This window comes from Salvelinus alpinus, chromosome 21 (assembly GCF_045679555.1).
Source record: "Salvelinus alpinus chromosome 21, SLU_Salpinus.1, whole genome shotgun sequence".
In the NCBI taxonomy this organism is placed as follows: domain Eukaryota; kingdom Metazoa; phylum Chordata; class Actinopteri; order Salmoniformes; family Salmonidae; genus Salvelinus; species Salvelinus alpinus.
The window spans coordinates 14,770,709-14,787,463 of NC_092106.1; the positions used below are offsets into that span (position 1 = coordinate 14,770,709).

General features: G+C 45.5%; 1 protein-coding gene across 15 annotated transcripts in view; it reads right to left on the minus strand.

Moving 5' to 3' along the window:
* LOC139548568 (histone-lysine N-methyltransferase MECOM-like) overlaps positions 1 to 16,755 on the minus strand; it is a 185,187-nt gene that overhangs the window by 18,707 nt on the left and 149,725 nt on the right. For 5 of the 15 annotated variants that reach the window (XM_071358313.1, XM_071358308.1, XM_071358312.1 and 2 more), the window contains 4 exons: positions 9,876 to 9,978; positions 9,393 to 9,639; positions 8,868 to 9,039; positions 8,317 to 8,497 (listed from right to left, as the gene is read on the minus strand). In XM_071358313.1, coding sequence (XP_071214414.1) covers positions 8,317 to 8,497; positions 8,868 to 9,039; positions 9,393 to 9,639; positions 9,876 to 9,978 — 703 coding nt within the window. The remainder of the gene's footprint in view (positions 1 to 8,316; positions 8,498 to 8,867; positions 9,040 to 9,392; positions 9,640 to 9,875; positions 9,979 to 16,755) is intronic. The other 10 variants (XM_071358320.1, XM_071358317.1, XM_071358314.1 and 7 more) reach the window with 6 other exon arrangements.

The window sequence follows — 16,755 nt, forward strand, 5'->3', positions numbered from 1 at the left end:
GTACACGTACATACACACACGTGTGCACACAGACATGCATACACAATAGATATTCATATAACTCACAATAGACAAAAACACACACATGAGCACACATACACACACATATACACACACACACATAGATATGCAGACACATTCAAAGATATTAAAATATCACATAACACATGACACACACACACACACAGAGAGACTCACTTGCAGACACACGGCACAATGGCTCTATTTTGAGCCTGTGAAGGAAGCAGAGTTGAATGAATCCTATCCTGCAGGTCCGGTTCCCAGGGACAGGGCTCACGTCCTCCGCTGCCCACCTCCCCCCTCACCCCCCACTCCCCACTGGCCGAGTCCCCCTCACCCTGTCCCTGTCAGCTAGCTCACTGTAACCTTCTCACAGTCCCACAGTCCCTTCTCTGTCTGACTCCACCCTGCTATGTGGCAGACCACATTGTTGAACAGAACCTAGTGTTTAGACCAGGGATCTCCAACAGGTCTCCAACAGGTCTCCAACAGCTACCAGTAGCCCACAGCCCACATATGTGTAGCCCGCCAAACAATTCTGAAAGTACATGCAATTTTTCACCGAAAACTGTGATAAACAAATCTCACAAGTATCAGACACCACAAGCTCCCAGCTACTATCTAATCAACGCAACATTGACATTATCCCACCCCTGGTTAGCCACTATTGGCTTAAAAAGGAAAACCTAACACAATGTCCGCCAATTAATTTCCAGCAATATTGCCCCATCTGTCTATGTGGTTCGCTCGTTTGTCTGTCACTCCGTGTGTATCCAGTTGATGTGATAACCATCTTGTGGGTTGACAGAAATACTTTCCCTAAAACCTTCTCAATTAAATGTTAAATACAAAGTAGGTTTACCTGGCAGAAGTATATAATGAGTAAGTATATCATTTGTATCTATTATTTGCTATCATTCCTCACTCGCTAGACGCACAATGAATGACTCCGGAGGGGATGACTGCCATTTTACGGGCTCCTAACCAGCTGTGCTATTTTTTTTTTTTTTTACCTTTTTTGTAACTTGTAAGAATTTGTCGACGAGTAGTTAAACCACCACTTCCATCCGTATTATTGGCCAACGTGCAATCATTGGAAAACAAACTGGACGATCTACGATTAAGACTATGCTACCAACGGGACATTAAAAACTGTAATATTTTATGTTTCACCGAGACGTGGCTGAACGACGAAAGAGCTAGCTGGCTTCTCCATGCATCGGCAGGACAGAGCAGCTACGTCTGGTAAGACGAGGGGCGGGGGTGTGAGTCTATTTGTCAATAACTGCTGGTGCGCGATGTCTAATATTAAAGAAGACTCAAGGTATTGCTTGCCCGAGGTAGAATACCTCATGACAATCAGTAGACCACACTATCTACCAAAAGAGTTCTCATCTATATTATTCATAGCCGTCTATTTACCTCCACAAACTGATGCTGGCACTAAGACCGCACTCAACGTGCTGAATAAGGCCATAAGCAAACAAGAAAATGCTTATCCAGAAGCGGCGCTCCTAGTGGCCGGGGACTTTAACGCAGGCAAATTTAAATCCATTTGACCTCATTTCTATCAGCATGTCACATGTGCAACCAGAGGGAAAAGAACATTAGACCACCTTTACCCCACACACAGAGATGCATACAAAGCTCTCCCTCATCCTCCATTTGGCAAATTTAACCATAATTATATCCTCCTGATTCCTGCTTACAAGCAAAAACTAAAGCAGGAAGTACCAGTGACTTGCTCAATACAGAAGTGGTCAGATGATGTGGATGCTACGTTACAGGACTGTTTTGCTAGCACAGACTGGAATATGTTCAGGGATTTACCCAATGGCATTGAGGAGTATACCACCTCAGTCACTGGCTTCATCAATAAGTGCATCGGCAATGTCGTCCCCACAGTGACCATACGCACATTTCCCAACCAGAAACCATGGATTAAAGGCAACATCCACAACGAGCTATAGGCTAGAGCTGACACTTTCAAGGAGCAGGACACTCATCTGGACGCTTATAAGACATTCCTCTATGCCCTCAGATGAACCATCAAACAGGCTAAGCGTCAATACAGGACTAAGACTGAATCCTACTACACCGGCTCTGATGCTTGTCGGATGTGGTAGGGCTTGAAAAATATTACGGACTACAAAGGGAAACCCATCCCCGAGCTTCCCAGTGACGCGAGCCTACCAGTTGAGCTAAATGCATTTTATGCTTGCTTCGAGGCAAGCAACACTGAAGCATGCATGTGTTCCGAACGACCGTGTGATCACTCTCTCTGTAGCCGATGTAAGCAATACCTTTAAACAGGTCAACATTTACAAAGCCACGGGACAGGACGGATTACCAGGACGTGTACTTGAAGCATGCGTGGACCAACTGGAAAGTGCCTTCACTGACATTTACAACCTCTCCCTGACCGAGCCTGTAATACTTACATGTTTCAAACAGACCACCATCGTCCCTTGCCCAAGAAAGCGAAGGTAACCTGCCTAAATGATTACAGCCCCGTAGCACTCACGTCAGTAGCCATGAAGTGCTTTGAAAGGCTGGTCATGGCTCACATCAACACCATCATGCCAGAAACCCTAGACCCACTCCAATTTGCATACTGCCCCAACAGATCCACAGATGACGCAATCTCAATCGCACTCCACACTGCCCTTTCCCACCTGGACAAAAGGAACACCTATGTGAGAATGCTGTTCATTGACTTCAGCTCAGCATTCAACACCATAGTGTCCACAAAGCTCATCACTAAGCTAAGAACCCTGGGACCTAAACAAGTCCCTCTGCAACTGGATCCTGGACTTCCCGATGGGCCGCCCCCAGGTGGTAACGGAAGGCAACAACACATCTGGCACGCTGATCCTCATCACTGGGGCCCATCAGGGGTGCGTGCTTAGTCCCCTCCTGTACTCCCTGTTCACTCACAACTGCATGGCCAAGCACGACTCCAACACCATCATTAAGTTTGCTGACGACACAACAGTGTTAGGCCTGATCACCAACAACGATGAGACAGCCTATCAATGTCAGCAAGACAAAGGAGCTGATCGTGGACTATAGGAAAAGGAGGGCCGAACAGGCCCCCATTAACATCGACGGGGCTGAAGTGGAGCGGGTCGAGAGTTTCAAGTTCCTTAGTGTACACATCACCAACGAACTATCATGGTCCTAACATACCAAGACAGTTGTGAAGAGGGCACGACAACACCTTTTCCCCCTCAGGAGACTGAAAAGATTTGGCATGGGTCCCCAGATCCTCAAAAAGTTCTACAGCTGCACCATAGAGAGCCTCCTGACCATTTGCATCACCGCCTGGTATGGCAACTGCTTGGCATCCGACCGTAAGCCGTAAGGCCCAGTACATCACTGGGGCCAAGCTTCCTGACATCCAGGACCTATATACTAGGCGGTGTCAGAGGAAGGCCCAACATTTTTTCAAAGACTCCAGTCACCCAAATCATAGACTGTTCTCTCTGCTACCACACGTCAAGCGGTACCGGAGCGCCAAGTCTAGGACCAAAAGGCTCGACTTTTTACATTGACCCCCCCCACCCTCCCACCCCCTTGTTTTTACACTGCTGCTACTCGCTGTTTATTATCTATGCATAGTCACTTTACAAATGACCTCGACTAACCTGTACCTCCGCACATTGACTTGGTACCGTTACCCCCTGTATAGAGCCTCGTTATTGTTATGTAATTGTCTTGTGTTACTTTTATATATATATATTTTTTTCACTTGAGTTTATTTACTAAATATTTTCTTAACTCTATTTCTTGAACTGCATTGTTTGTTAAGGGCTTGTAAGTGCGGCAGGTAGCCTTAGAGCGTTGGACTAGTAACCGAAAGGTTGCAAGATCGAGTCCCCGAGCTGACAAAGTAAAAATCTGTCGTTCTGCCCCTGAACAAGGCAGTTAACCCACTGTTCCTAGATTGTCATTGAAAATAAGAATGAGTTGTTAACTGACTTGCCTAGTTAAATAAAGGTAAAATAAAAAAGTAAGTGTTTCACCTTTTGAATTCGGTGCATGTGTCAAATAACATTTGATTAAAGGGGAATTATACAAAAAATAACATTTTTTTTTGTTTTCTTCCAGACCAAAAAAAGGTATTCTGAGTAGCTTGTGACATGGCTCTCATGCTAGAAACGGTTGGAGACCCCTGGGCTAGATGATAGCTAGATAAAAAGAAACAGTCATATAGAGATCATATCTATTCATACAGTAGCTAATAGTCATTCTGTTTCATATTCTCTATTTTCTCTATTTCTACATTCTTTATTCTACATTGGCATCCGTAAAAATGGAAAGTGGATGAAATTTGGATATCAAAACATACTCTTAAATAATATGTATGATATTGAATAATATTGCAATCTATAACTTTATATTGATTCAAATATTTACTCATCATACAGTATGTAGTCTAAAGGTGATTGTTTATTCATATGGTGGTATGGAAATGAATTGGGAATCTTGGGTAAGACAATGACGTGCATACCTTGCTGTAATAATTAATGTTCTTCGAATCCAGGGCAAAGATCTCAGAATGAATGATTAAGTCTTTGAAGGAGTCAACGTCGTAATTGATCAAGAGATGTTGAGTCTAGGCGTAAATATTTGATGCGCCTGAGGCTCGTTGGCTAACGTGGGTGTTGTTATCCGTTTCCTCTCTGTTGTAGAACGAGTAGAAACAGTGGCTGTAAATCACACACTCCTGACATTTACAGACTTACAACAGACACACATGACACACAGGGTGTGAGGGACCTGATCCACTCCACACGTGTGTTTTGTCAGCTCACCATAAACTGTAACTAAATATTATAAACACATTCCTGTGAAGAGCAGCTTTGAGTAAGACAGCCCCAGTGTCTGAATGAATGATTATGGCCAGAGTGGTCTCCAGAAAACCACCAGCATAGGCTTTCCACCTTGGTACACACACACACACACACATGCATGCACACACACCCACATAGGCATGGACACAAGCAAGCATGTAAGTGGACACACACATGCACACAGACAAACATATGCACAGGCACACACACATGGACACACACACATCACATGGACACACAAACATGGACACACACACACACACGTATACAATACAGTAAGCTGACCGACATGTTGTTCACACAGGCAAACAAACACGGAGGACGGACACACACATGGTCTCTAACACATCTGTCAGGGCAGAGGGTGTTCTGTCTTTTTTCACAGTCTTTAGCTGTTTTTAAACCTGCATATTTTCAACTGATTACTGCAAATGGACTCCCATTTGGAGCACAGTGGAGGGGACATGTGGTTGCTATTTGTGTGGAATGGTGCGTTTGGAGGGGGAGGCAAGGGAGGGGGGAGATGGGGGTCCGCAGGCGGACACAGCCCTTCTGCCCTGTGTGTGGGGTCACCGTGCGGGGTCACGGAGCTGGGGTCAAAGGGTGAAGGTCATTGTGCTTTGGTGTGTGAGGTGAAAGATTGAGGAATCATTATTAGGGCCAGGAAATTCTCCTGACTACTTCACCTAACAAGGAAAAACTCTGAAAATAGGTTTTCTCTGAAAAGCAAAACTGGGGTCTGGTCAATATGTGTTGTGGTTGTGGTTGTAATGTTAGACCACAGGGGTTGGCATTTACAGGGAGTGTGAGAGAGAGTGGGGTCAAAGATAGGAGCTCTGGGGTCAATGGAGGGGAGGTCACGGCTGGTTGAACAGGTCAATGTTTGGGACAACAGTAGGGTTAAAACGTGAGGTCATAGTGTGAGGTCATTGCTAGGGGTCACTGGGTCAGCATGGTGTGTGGTTGTTGAGATGGGGGAATGGGACACGTACTGCTATTAACAGAAATAGCACTCCCCTGTGACTACAATTCCTGTGGAATGAAAAATGTTATGCTCTCCTTTTGCAATCTTGTAGATTATAGATATAGTATGTACATATTACCACAATCAACATGACACTTTCAAAATGAAGTCAGTACCATTCAAAATATCATACATGAAATGTATAGAATTAATCCTACTATCACAACATATTATATTCAATGATATTCAAAATTGATAGATAATAAATAATACCAAATAATATTAATTAATATTAAAGTGTTACTGATTGGAGGTTTTTTTATGACTTAAAATACTGATATTTAAAGGGGCATTTGACCCTAAAACCACTTGTTCATATATTTCTCATCAGTGTACCGTTAATATGGTTTTAAAATATTATATTGCACATATACAGTACCAGTTAAAAGTTTAGACACAACTACTCATTCAAGGGTTTTTCTTTATTTTTACTATTTTCTATATTGTAGAATAATAGAGAAGACATCAACACTATGAAATAACACATTTGGAATCATTAAGGAATCAAAAAGGTGTTAAGCAAATCAAAATATATTTTATATTTGAGATTCTTCAAACTAGCCACCCTTTGCCTTGATGACAGTTTTACACACTCTTGGCATTATCTCAACCAGCTTCATGAGGTAGTCACCTGGAATGCATTTCAAGGTGTGCCTTGTTAAATGTTAATTTGTGGAATTTCTTTCCTTCGTAATGCGTTTGAGCCAATCAGTTGTGTTGTGACAAGGTAGGGGTGGTATACAGAAGATAGCCCTATTTGATAAAATATCAAGTCCATATTATGGAAAGAACAGCTCAAAATAACAAAGAGAAACGACAGTCCATCATTACTTTTAGACATGAAGGTCAGTCAATACGGAAAGTTTCAAGAACTTTGAAAGTTTATTCAAGTGTAGTCGCACAAACCATCAAGCGCTATGATGAAACTGGCTCTCATGAGGACCGCCACAGGAAAGGAAGACCCAGAGTTACCTCTGCTGCAGAGGATAAGTTTATTACAGTTACCAGCCTCAGAAATTGCAGCCTAAATAAATGCTTCACAGAGTTCAAGTAACAGAACATCTCAACATCAACTGTTCAGAGGAGACTGCGTGAATCAGGCTTTCATGGTCGAATTGCTGCAAAGACACCACCACTAAAGGACACCAATAATAAGAAGGGACTTGTTTGGGTCAAGAAACACGAGCAATGGACATTAGACCAGTGGAAATTTGATCGATGAGTCCTTGATCGATGAGTCCAAATTTGAGATTTTTGGTTCCAACCGCCGTGTCTTTGTGAGACACAGACTAGGTGAACGGATGATCTCCTTTTCTGTGGTTCCCACCGTGAAGAATGGAGGAGGTGTGATGGTGTGGGGGTGCTTTGCTGGTGACACTGTCAGTGATTTATGTAGAATTCAAGGCACACTGAACCAGCATGGCTACCACAGCATTCTGCAGCAATATGCCATCCCATCTGGTTTGCGCTTAGTGGAACTATCATTTGTTTTTCAACAGGACAATGACCCAACACACCTCCAGGCTGTGTAAGGGCTATTTGGAGAGAAGGAGAGTGAGGGAGTGCTGCATCAGGTGATCTGGCCTCCCACCGTGAAGAATGGAGGAGGAGGTGTGATGGTGTGGGGGTGCTAGAATACCTGTGTTTACTTCCTGGAAAAGTCACCCGGCCTCAACCCAATTGAGATGGTTTGGGATGAGTTGGACCGCAGAGTGTAGGAAAAGCAACAAATAAGTTGGAAAAGCATTCCAGGTGAAGCTGGTTGAGAGAATGCCAAGAGTGTGCAAAGCTGTCATCAAGGCAAAGGGTGGCTACTTTGAAGAATCTAAAATATAAAATATAATAACATATATTTTGATTTGTTTAACACTTTTTGGGTTCCTATATGATTCCTTATGTGTTATTTCATTGTGTTGATGTGTTCTCTATTATTCTACAATATAGAAAATAGTAAAAATAAAGAAAACCCATTGATTGAGTAGGTGTGTCCAAACTTCTGACTGGTACTGTATGTACAAGCCTCATAGCTATTATAATAGAATACCTGTGTTTACTTCCTGGAAAAGTGTCATGATTATGCAAAATGAATCCTATTGAGATGTTTTGCTCTTGCTTGATTTTGGGCTTCAGGAGAATGGAAGCAATATATCTTCAAAACTTGAATGTTTTCTTTGACTGTATCAAAAGTGGACTAATGAAGCATATATGAAGAAATGGTTTTCAAGTGAAATTCCTTTTAAAACAATTAGAGGGTCAAAGTCGGTATGGGACTGCTTTATAATCTATCATGTAGTAACTAACATGTCGACTAGTATTATGACCAGGTAAGAACATAAGAGAAGGGGTGTTTTAGCGATTTTTCTAAATGAGTTCCAACAAGCTCGTAGAATATGTGGAAAAAGCGTGCAGACTTACATATGAAGGGTCTGAGTGACTTACATATGAAGGGCTTGACACTGCTGTGGATGTGCTTGTGCTGTTTCAGGCCAGAGGACGTGGCAAAGGTCTTCCCGCAATCGGGACAGGCGTGAGCCCGCGCCCCCACGTGCTGCGAGCGGATGTGCCTCTGCAGGTTACTGGGGTCTGTGAACACCTGCTGGGGGGGGGGACGAGGGGACACACGGGGGGGTCACCCATCTGCGACTATGGATGCGGTACATGTAGAAGCTGCATGCACACACTTGATCACACATTCAATTAAACTCAAAATATAATCTAATACAGGGCACTCGATCCGTGCTCCTGGAGAGCTACCCTCCTGTAGGTTTTTGCTTCAACCCCAGTTGTACCTAACCTAATTCAGTTTATCAACCAGCTAATTATGACAATCAGGTGCGCTACATTAGGGTTCGAGAGAAAATGTACTGAATGGTACTGTAGCTCTCCAGGAACAGGGTTGGAAAGCCATGCTCTAGTAACATACACGTGAACCCACACCCACCTACCCCACCCAAACACAACTGTACCTTTGAGCAGGTACATGACTGTACCTTTGTGCAGTTTTCACATTCGTAGTGCTTGCCACTGTCATGTGACATCTGATGACGAATCAGGTTGGATTTCCAGTTGAAGGCCTTGGGGCACTGGTCACACTTGTAATCCCTCTCCTCTGAGTGAGACAGAGAGTGAGCTTCCAGACTGCAGGAGAGACGGACGGACAGACAGACAGACAGAAAGACAGACAGACACAACAACATTATTACAACACTGCGTCACTAGCCTCTCATCTAAAAACAACCCAATGATGTAAAAGGGGAGTAAAATGAACGAAGTGTGCAAACAAAGACCTTGCCCAGGATCAACAATAGTTCAAATGACACTGTCACCATTCACTACAATATTATCATCAAGACTATAACTATAGATTCAAGTTGATGTGCAGCCATCATCAGGCATGTGAGGGGGGTGCAGGTTGAGTGACATAGAGGGGTTCTGAGCTGAGGGGGCCTGAGGGGGCCTATCAACAAGGGGGAAGGAGGACGCCTTCTCACCTCTGGAGGTCGGGGAACACCTGGTCACACTCCTTACACTCCTGGGGACCGTCGTGGCTGAGGCTGTGGGACAGGTGCAGGTCATGGGGCTCCAGGCCCTCAGGGCCCTCCAGGTCACTACTGTCCCCTCCAAGGTTCCCCAGGAAGGCTGAGGGGGGTGTCCCACATGGAACCTTCTGGTGGTCCAGCAGCTCAGAGACAGACTCAAAGAGCTGGTCACAATCCTCACAGCGATACTGTCTCTCCTCTGGACAGGGGGGAAGGGGAGGAATATCTTAGGTGTGTGTGTGTGTGTGTGTGTGTGTGTGTGTGTGTGTGTGTGTGTGTGTGTGTGTGTGTGTGTGTGTGTGTGTGTGTGTGTGTGTGTGTGTGTGTGTGTGTGTGTGTGTGTGTGTGTGTGTGTATGTGTGTATGTGTGTATGTGTGTATTGTGTGTGTATATTGTGTGTGCATGTGTCTGTCTGCGTGTGTGTGTGAACTGACCGTGCATATCAGGAGCCATGGTGTCACATGAATACTGCTCTGCCTTCATGAACAAAAGCAGCTCCTCTCCTGGTTGGATCTCTCGAGTCACTCTGTAGAAGATCTTCAAAACACATACACACACAGATTTAAACAGCATATACACACATACATGAATACACACACACACTCAAAACCATGTCCACCAACACCATATAACACACTCACATCCACTTTACTGAAACAAAAACACACCGATGCAGAAAGCAAACAAACTTTGACTCAACACAAATACACACTCACTCGCTCGCACGCACGCACGCACGCACGCACGCACGCACGCACGCACGCACGCACGCACGCACGCACGCACGCACGCACGCACGCACGCACGCACGCACGCACGCACACACACACACACACACACACACACACACACACACACACACACACACACACACACACACACACACACACAGAGAGAGTTTAGAGAACAGGGAGGATATTGGGGGCTGAGCGTGAAGCAGAGTTGGCCATACAATGCGTCAGTAGCGGGACCAGAATGCTCTCAACACGGCTGGAAGAGGCAGTAAAAGGTGTGGAGAGATGTCTTACTGCTGCAGTGCATGGTGACATATTTGTGATGCTGTGTGTGTGTGTGTGTTTATAGCGTAGCCAAACCTCCACCTCTATACCAATACCATGCTATGCTTTTTAAAAAAGGACCGTTATATGCTCATGGTCCTAGTGCATTGAGTGACAGAAAGGATGTACTAAAGGTCACATGACTACCTGTGGAGCTACATGTTCACAGTACATTCACAGGCAAACACTTACATGCACAGCATATACACGCTACGCCATACACAAACACACATTCACACACAATCCACAGACTCCAAGGTGTATAGTGAATGGGTCATCTGAGAGACCCTGAGATCTCTGGGACTTCCCATACGAACACAATGGATGCTCTCCCAAACAATCACAGATGGCGTTATTTTTGGCACGCCTTGAAGGTTTAACTTACTAACTTCCCTTACAGCACCATGGTGACATTTGGACGGGGGGACTGGGACGAGGGGGGATTATTAGAAATGTGACAGGGGAGTCTTCTGGGAAGGGCGCGGGTCACAGGGACACTGGCCCTGGGAGATAACGTACCTAGCTCGCCATGACATCAGTGCGGCGCGGCGGCAGCAAGGGCGAGGGCCAAGCCGCCTGGTCAGAGGGGAGCCAGCCTCGACCCCATTGTTCAGGAGGAGAATGCAGGGTACTGAGAGGGTCCTGATAGACATGAGAACATAGCTAGCGCTCTCAGCTGCCCCCCTCGTCTGTATAGACCCACCTCTCACCCCCTCACCTCCCTCCCAGCTCCTTCCTGCCGGTCTAGTGCGGTCGACAGCTCTCGGTCCAGGACTTGAGCCCTCACACCAACAAGCCACAATAATATTGAGGGTTGGGAACAATAAAAGTGCCGTTCAAACAGCTGTGTAGGGCTGCAAGGATTCTGCCCTCAGAGACTGATCGGGTCTTTAAGGGTGACTCTTTGAAAAGCTATCAAGGGTACAGCTAACCTGATCCCAGATGTGTTTATGCTGTCTTGAGTGACAAGGAGTTGGCAAAACAGCACAAACTGATCTAGGATCAGGGTACAGCCGCTAGTGGACCGTGGCACACGGGGCAGAATGTGGCAGCGGCAGCGGGGAGTGAGTTTAAGTTACTGTAGCTAGTATCGCTGCACTTGTGCAGATGGTGTACAATCTGGCACACAGGCACTGCAGTGAGTGCCAACATGGGGGAAATCCCCTCAGCAACACCCCTTCCCTGTGGGCCGCCACAGGCAAACACTCAAACACACACAAACAAACATACCGTACACCCCGAAACACACACACACACGCAAGCTCGCACACACACACACACAAACAAACACACAAACACACACACTGGTTGCATGTTTCTGCACTCTACAGACCTCCAACTCCTCTCAAAAAGCCTTATGAGTTGCCCCTATAAGGGCAGGCTGACACAGAGTGAGAGAAGCCTAGTCTGGGGCTGTAAATGGACACTGGCTAGAAATAACAGAGAGCTAGATAAGAACAGTGGTGTTTGAGTTCACACTGTGAAGGCCAGCCAGCCACACCTTTGGACTAGAAGGGAACCACTGAGGGGAGACAGCCCCAAGCCTTGACCTCCAGAGCCCCAAACCTTGACCTCTAGAGCCCCAAGCCTTGACCTCCTGAGCCCCAAGCCTTGACCTCTAGAGCCCCAAGCCTTGACCTCTAGAGCCCCAAGCCTTGACCTCCAGAGCCCCAAGCCTTGACCTCCAGAGCCCCAAGCCTTGACCTCCAGAGCCCCAAGCCTTGACCTCTAGAGTCCCAAGCCTTGACCTCCAGAGCCCCAAGCCTTGACCTCCAGAGCCCCAAGCCTTGACCTCCAGAGCCCCAAGCCTTGACCTCCAGAGCGGCAAGCCTTGACCTCCAGAGCCCCAAGCCTTGACCTCTAGAGCCTCAAGCCTTGACCTCTAGAGCCAGCCAGGAGTCACAGGATACACAATCATTATTAGACTTTATTACCTGGCCTTATCAACGGGGGATTGGGCTAACATTAAACACAAGGAGGCACTGAGGATAGGTACCTATACACACACACACACACACACACACACACACACACACACACACACACACACACACACACACACACACACACACACACACACACACACACACACACACACACACACACACATAAACAAACACATTAGCAGACACAATACACTCTCCCTCTCTCTCTCTCTCCCCTGTTTCTTGTAGAGGTCATAACCTCAGACATATCAGAAGCTGTTATCTTGGAGAAGTTGGTTACCTTGACATCATTAGTCACCAGTGCAAACAAAGAATCCGATTTTCCTCGGGACACTGACACACCCTCTTTGTTCCTCCAACATCCTTCCTCTCAAAGAGGTCATCTAGCAGGTATGCCAGCCACCAGCCAGAGTGCTGATCTGGGATCAGGTCCTCCCTCTCTTTATACACTATATATACACAATTATGTGAACATCCCTTCACATTAGTGGATTCGGCTATTTCAGTCACACCCGTTGCTGACAGGTGTATAAAATCGAGCACACAGCCATGCAACCTCCATAGACAAACATTGGCAGCAGAATGGCCCTACTGAAAAGCTCTGTGACTTTCCACATGGCACCGTCATAGGATGCCACCTTTCCAACAAGTCAGTTCATTACATTTCTGTCCTGCTAGAGTTGCCCCAGTCAACTGTAAGTGGTGTTATTGTGAATTGGAAACGTTTGGGAAGAAACAACAGCTCAGCCACAAAGTGGCTCACAGAACGGGACCGCCGTGTGCTGAAGCGTGTAAAAATTGCCTGTCCACGGTTGCAACACTCACTACCGAGTTCCAAACTAAGTCTGGAAGCAACATCAGCACAAGAACTGTTTTTCTTCATGAAATGGGTTTCCATGTCCGAGCAGGCGCACACAAGCCTAAGATCACCATGTGCAATGTCAAGTGTCTGCTGGATTGGTCTAAAGCTCTCCGCTTTTGGACTCTGGAGCAGTGGAAACTCGTTCTCTGGAGTGATGAATCACGCTTCACCATTTAGCAGTCTGATGGACGAATTTCGGTTTGGCGAATGCCAGGATAACACAACCTGCCCGAATACATAGTGCCAACTGTAAAGTTTGGTGGAGGAGGAATAATGTTATTGGGCTGTTTTTAATGGTTTGGGCTAGGCCCCTTGGTTCCAGTGTAGAGAAATCTTAACGCTACAGCATACAATGACATTCTAGACGATTCTGTGCTTCCAACTTTGTGGCAAAAGTTTGGGGAAGGCCCTTTCCTGTTTCAACATGACAATGCCCCCGTGCACAAAGCAAGGTCCATACAGAAATGGTTTGTCAAGATTGGTGTGGAAGAACTTGACTGGCCTTTGGGATGAATAGGAACGCCGATTGCGAGCCAGGCCTAATCGCCCAACATCAGTGCCTGACCTCACTAATGCTCTTGTGGCTGAATGGAAGCAAGTCATCGCAGCAATGTTCCAACATCTAGTGGAAAGCCTTCCCAGAAGAGTGGAGGCTGTTATAGCAGCAAAGGGGGGGACCAACTCCATATTAATGCCCATGAATTTGGAATGAGATGCTCAACGAGCACGTGTCCACATACTTTTGGTCATGTAGTGTAATTGTAATTCATTATGATCCAAAATAGAAAACTGAATCTAGATCAGTACTCCTACTCTGAGACACTTAGTCAGGACCCGTAAATATGGGTCCTGATCTAGGATCAGTTCCTCCCTGTCCATATAATCATATTCATTATGATCCAAAAGACAAAAGTGATCCTAGATCAGCACTCCCACACTGAGACACTCAGCTTTCCAGTCTATTTATGTGATCACAGAACCTGTCACACATTAAAACAGTCAATTCATCTACTTCATGTCTCTTTGTGCTGCGTGGGAGAATCAATAAGACTAACGAGATTAGCCCTCATATCCATCCACAGTCTAATGAAAGAGTCTTTAGTCGCTCGTCAGATCATGAGAATTACACCGCTAATCCATTTACACTTCAGCCTGTCCCATGTAGGCTACTGTCTGTGTGGGATATAGTTAAGACATCTCCAGATGAAATATACTTCATATCTGAACTCAGTACAATGCTCAGTGATGAACACAAGTGAATCTAACCAGAGAGAAGTTTTAGTGCTAAAAAAACGTTTTCACTCCCAGATCATATTGATCTCAGATCGTTGATTGTATGAGACCCAATAGTCACCGACTGCATTGCAGAGCGTTGATGAATAGTTAGTGTTATCGGTAATAACACTGTTTAAAATATCATGTTACACATGTTCATACTTAGCTAACTCTGACCAGCTCTTAAACCCTACAGCTAAGACATGATCACACACGCCATACTGCTGCAGCACTACGCAAGCCTTGCTATTCTCTACGCCGAACACACACACACACACACACACACACACACACACACACACACACACACACACACACACACACACACACACACACACACACACACACACACACACACACACACACACACACACACACACACACACACACACATGAGTAGGAACCCCTGACAATTCCTCTAGCTCTCTTCCTTCTCTCTCCTCCCTCCCCTCTTCCTCTCCTTTACTTTCCTCACCCTCTTGAGGTTGGACATAAAGTTTTATTATAAACAGGACTAGGTCAGAAATAAGAGGATTGAAGCCAGGTTAGTCCACAATGTGGGACTGATTGTGTAAGCGGGTGTAATATGTGGTTTCAGGCAGGCTTCACAGTCAGTACTTCTCAGCAGCTGTAAAACCTGTTGGAAGCAGGTAAGGGACTACATTTCTCACTTCCAGCTTTAGGATGAGGTGCACGGGGAGCCATCAGAACCGCAATAAACATTCACATAGTCCTGATAAAGGGCCCGATCCTACACAGCGCACGCATAGAGGCACACACATATACACAGACACACACACACGTTCATACTCTGATAGAAACAGACATAACTGACAGACCTTCCAGACATCCAACCTTACACATGCAATTTACGCCTAGACAGGCTTTGTGAGACGTTACTGTGTGTTATGAAAAACATGAGGGGTGTCCGGAAGACGTGAAGACAGTGTTGTGACAGTGTGTGGTACCTAACAATAATCTCATCACAGCCTTGTCGATGACCCAGGTCAGGCTTAGACAGCCACCTGAGCAGAACCACAGTAATGACAGTCAGTCACACCTCAGAGAGAGGGCCACTCAGAAGGCTACATTAAACACTGCATCACATCGATTATGTCTTATATGGCACCCTATTCCCTATATAGTGCACTACTGGGATTGATTTTGTAATGATTTATATAGGGGGCATACATAGGGAATAGGGTGACAATTAGGATTCTTTATACTACAGTTTCAAATAAGAATCTGAAGTTGGCTTCCTCTCAAAATAAACTGTATCTAAATCATTTGGAGTATTAAATAACCATTTGGAGTATTAAATAACCATTTGGAGTATTAAATAACCATTTGAAGTATTAAATAACCATTTGCATAGTGACGCTATAATAATGCTAATGATAAGTATAATAATGATGCCAATGTTCCGAGATACAAATTACATCCACTCATTAATATTACATTTGAAACGGATTCCTTATCTGCAACATATGCAAGTATCTATAAACTATTTATGAAGAATTAATGAAAAGTGATGCAAACACTTCTATCTATGTATCTTCCATCAAGACACGGAATGCACTGTCCATGTCAAATAAAGTCTCCCTTACTATAGGTGTGTGTGTGTGTTTGTGTGTGTGTGTGTGTGTGTGTGTGTGTGTGTGCGTGTAGTCTGAGTCCATAAAATACTATTTAACCATTGAATGAGTGAATTGAAAATGCCCCTATGTGTCAGGTAGGAGGTAGGCCATCCTGTCCTGTCTCTCCCAGGTGAGGAGAGAAAGAGCAATGGGGCATACCACACATATCTGGAAGTTTACAGTGCGAGCGTGTGTGAAGTGTCTGTGACTATCAGCACGGCAGCCGTGTGTGTGATCTGGCTCTGTGGTCCTCGACACGCCGAAGCCAAGACACAATTACACAGAAACAAAACACAGAGGCAGGGTGTGTGTGTGTGTGTGTGTGTGTGTGTGTGTGTGTGTGTGTGTGTGTGTGTGTGTGTGTGTGTGTGTGTGTGTGTGTGTGTGTGTGTGTGTGTGTGTGTGTGTGTGTGTGTGTGAGGAGAGGGGGGCTGATACTGAACGCAGGGTGGGCCGCACAGGGGCTATCTGAACTAGATCACAATAACACCTTCTAACACAACAACAGGCAGGCAGGCAGGACATGGGGGTTCACT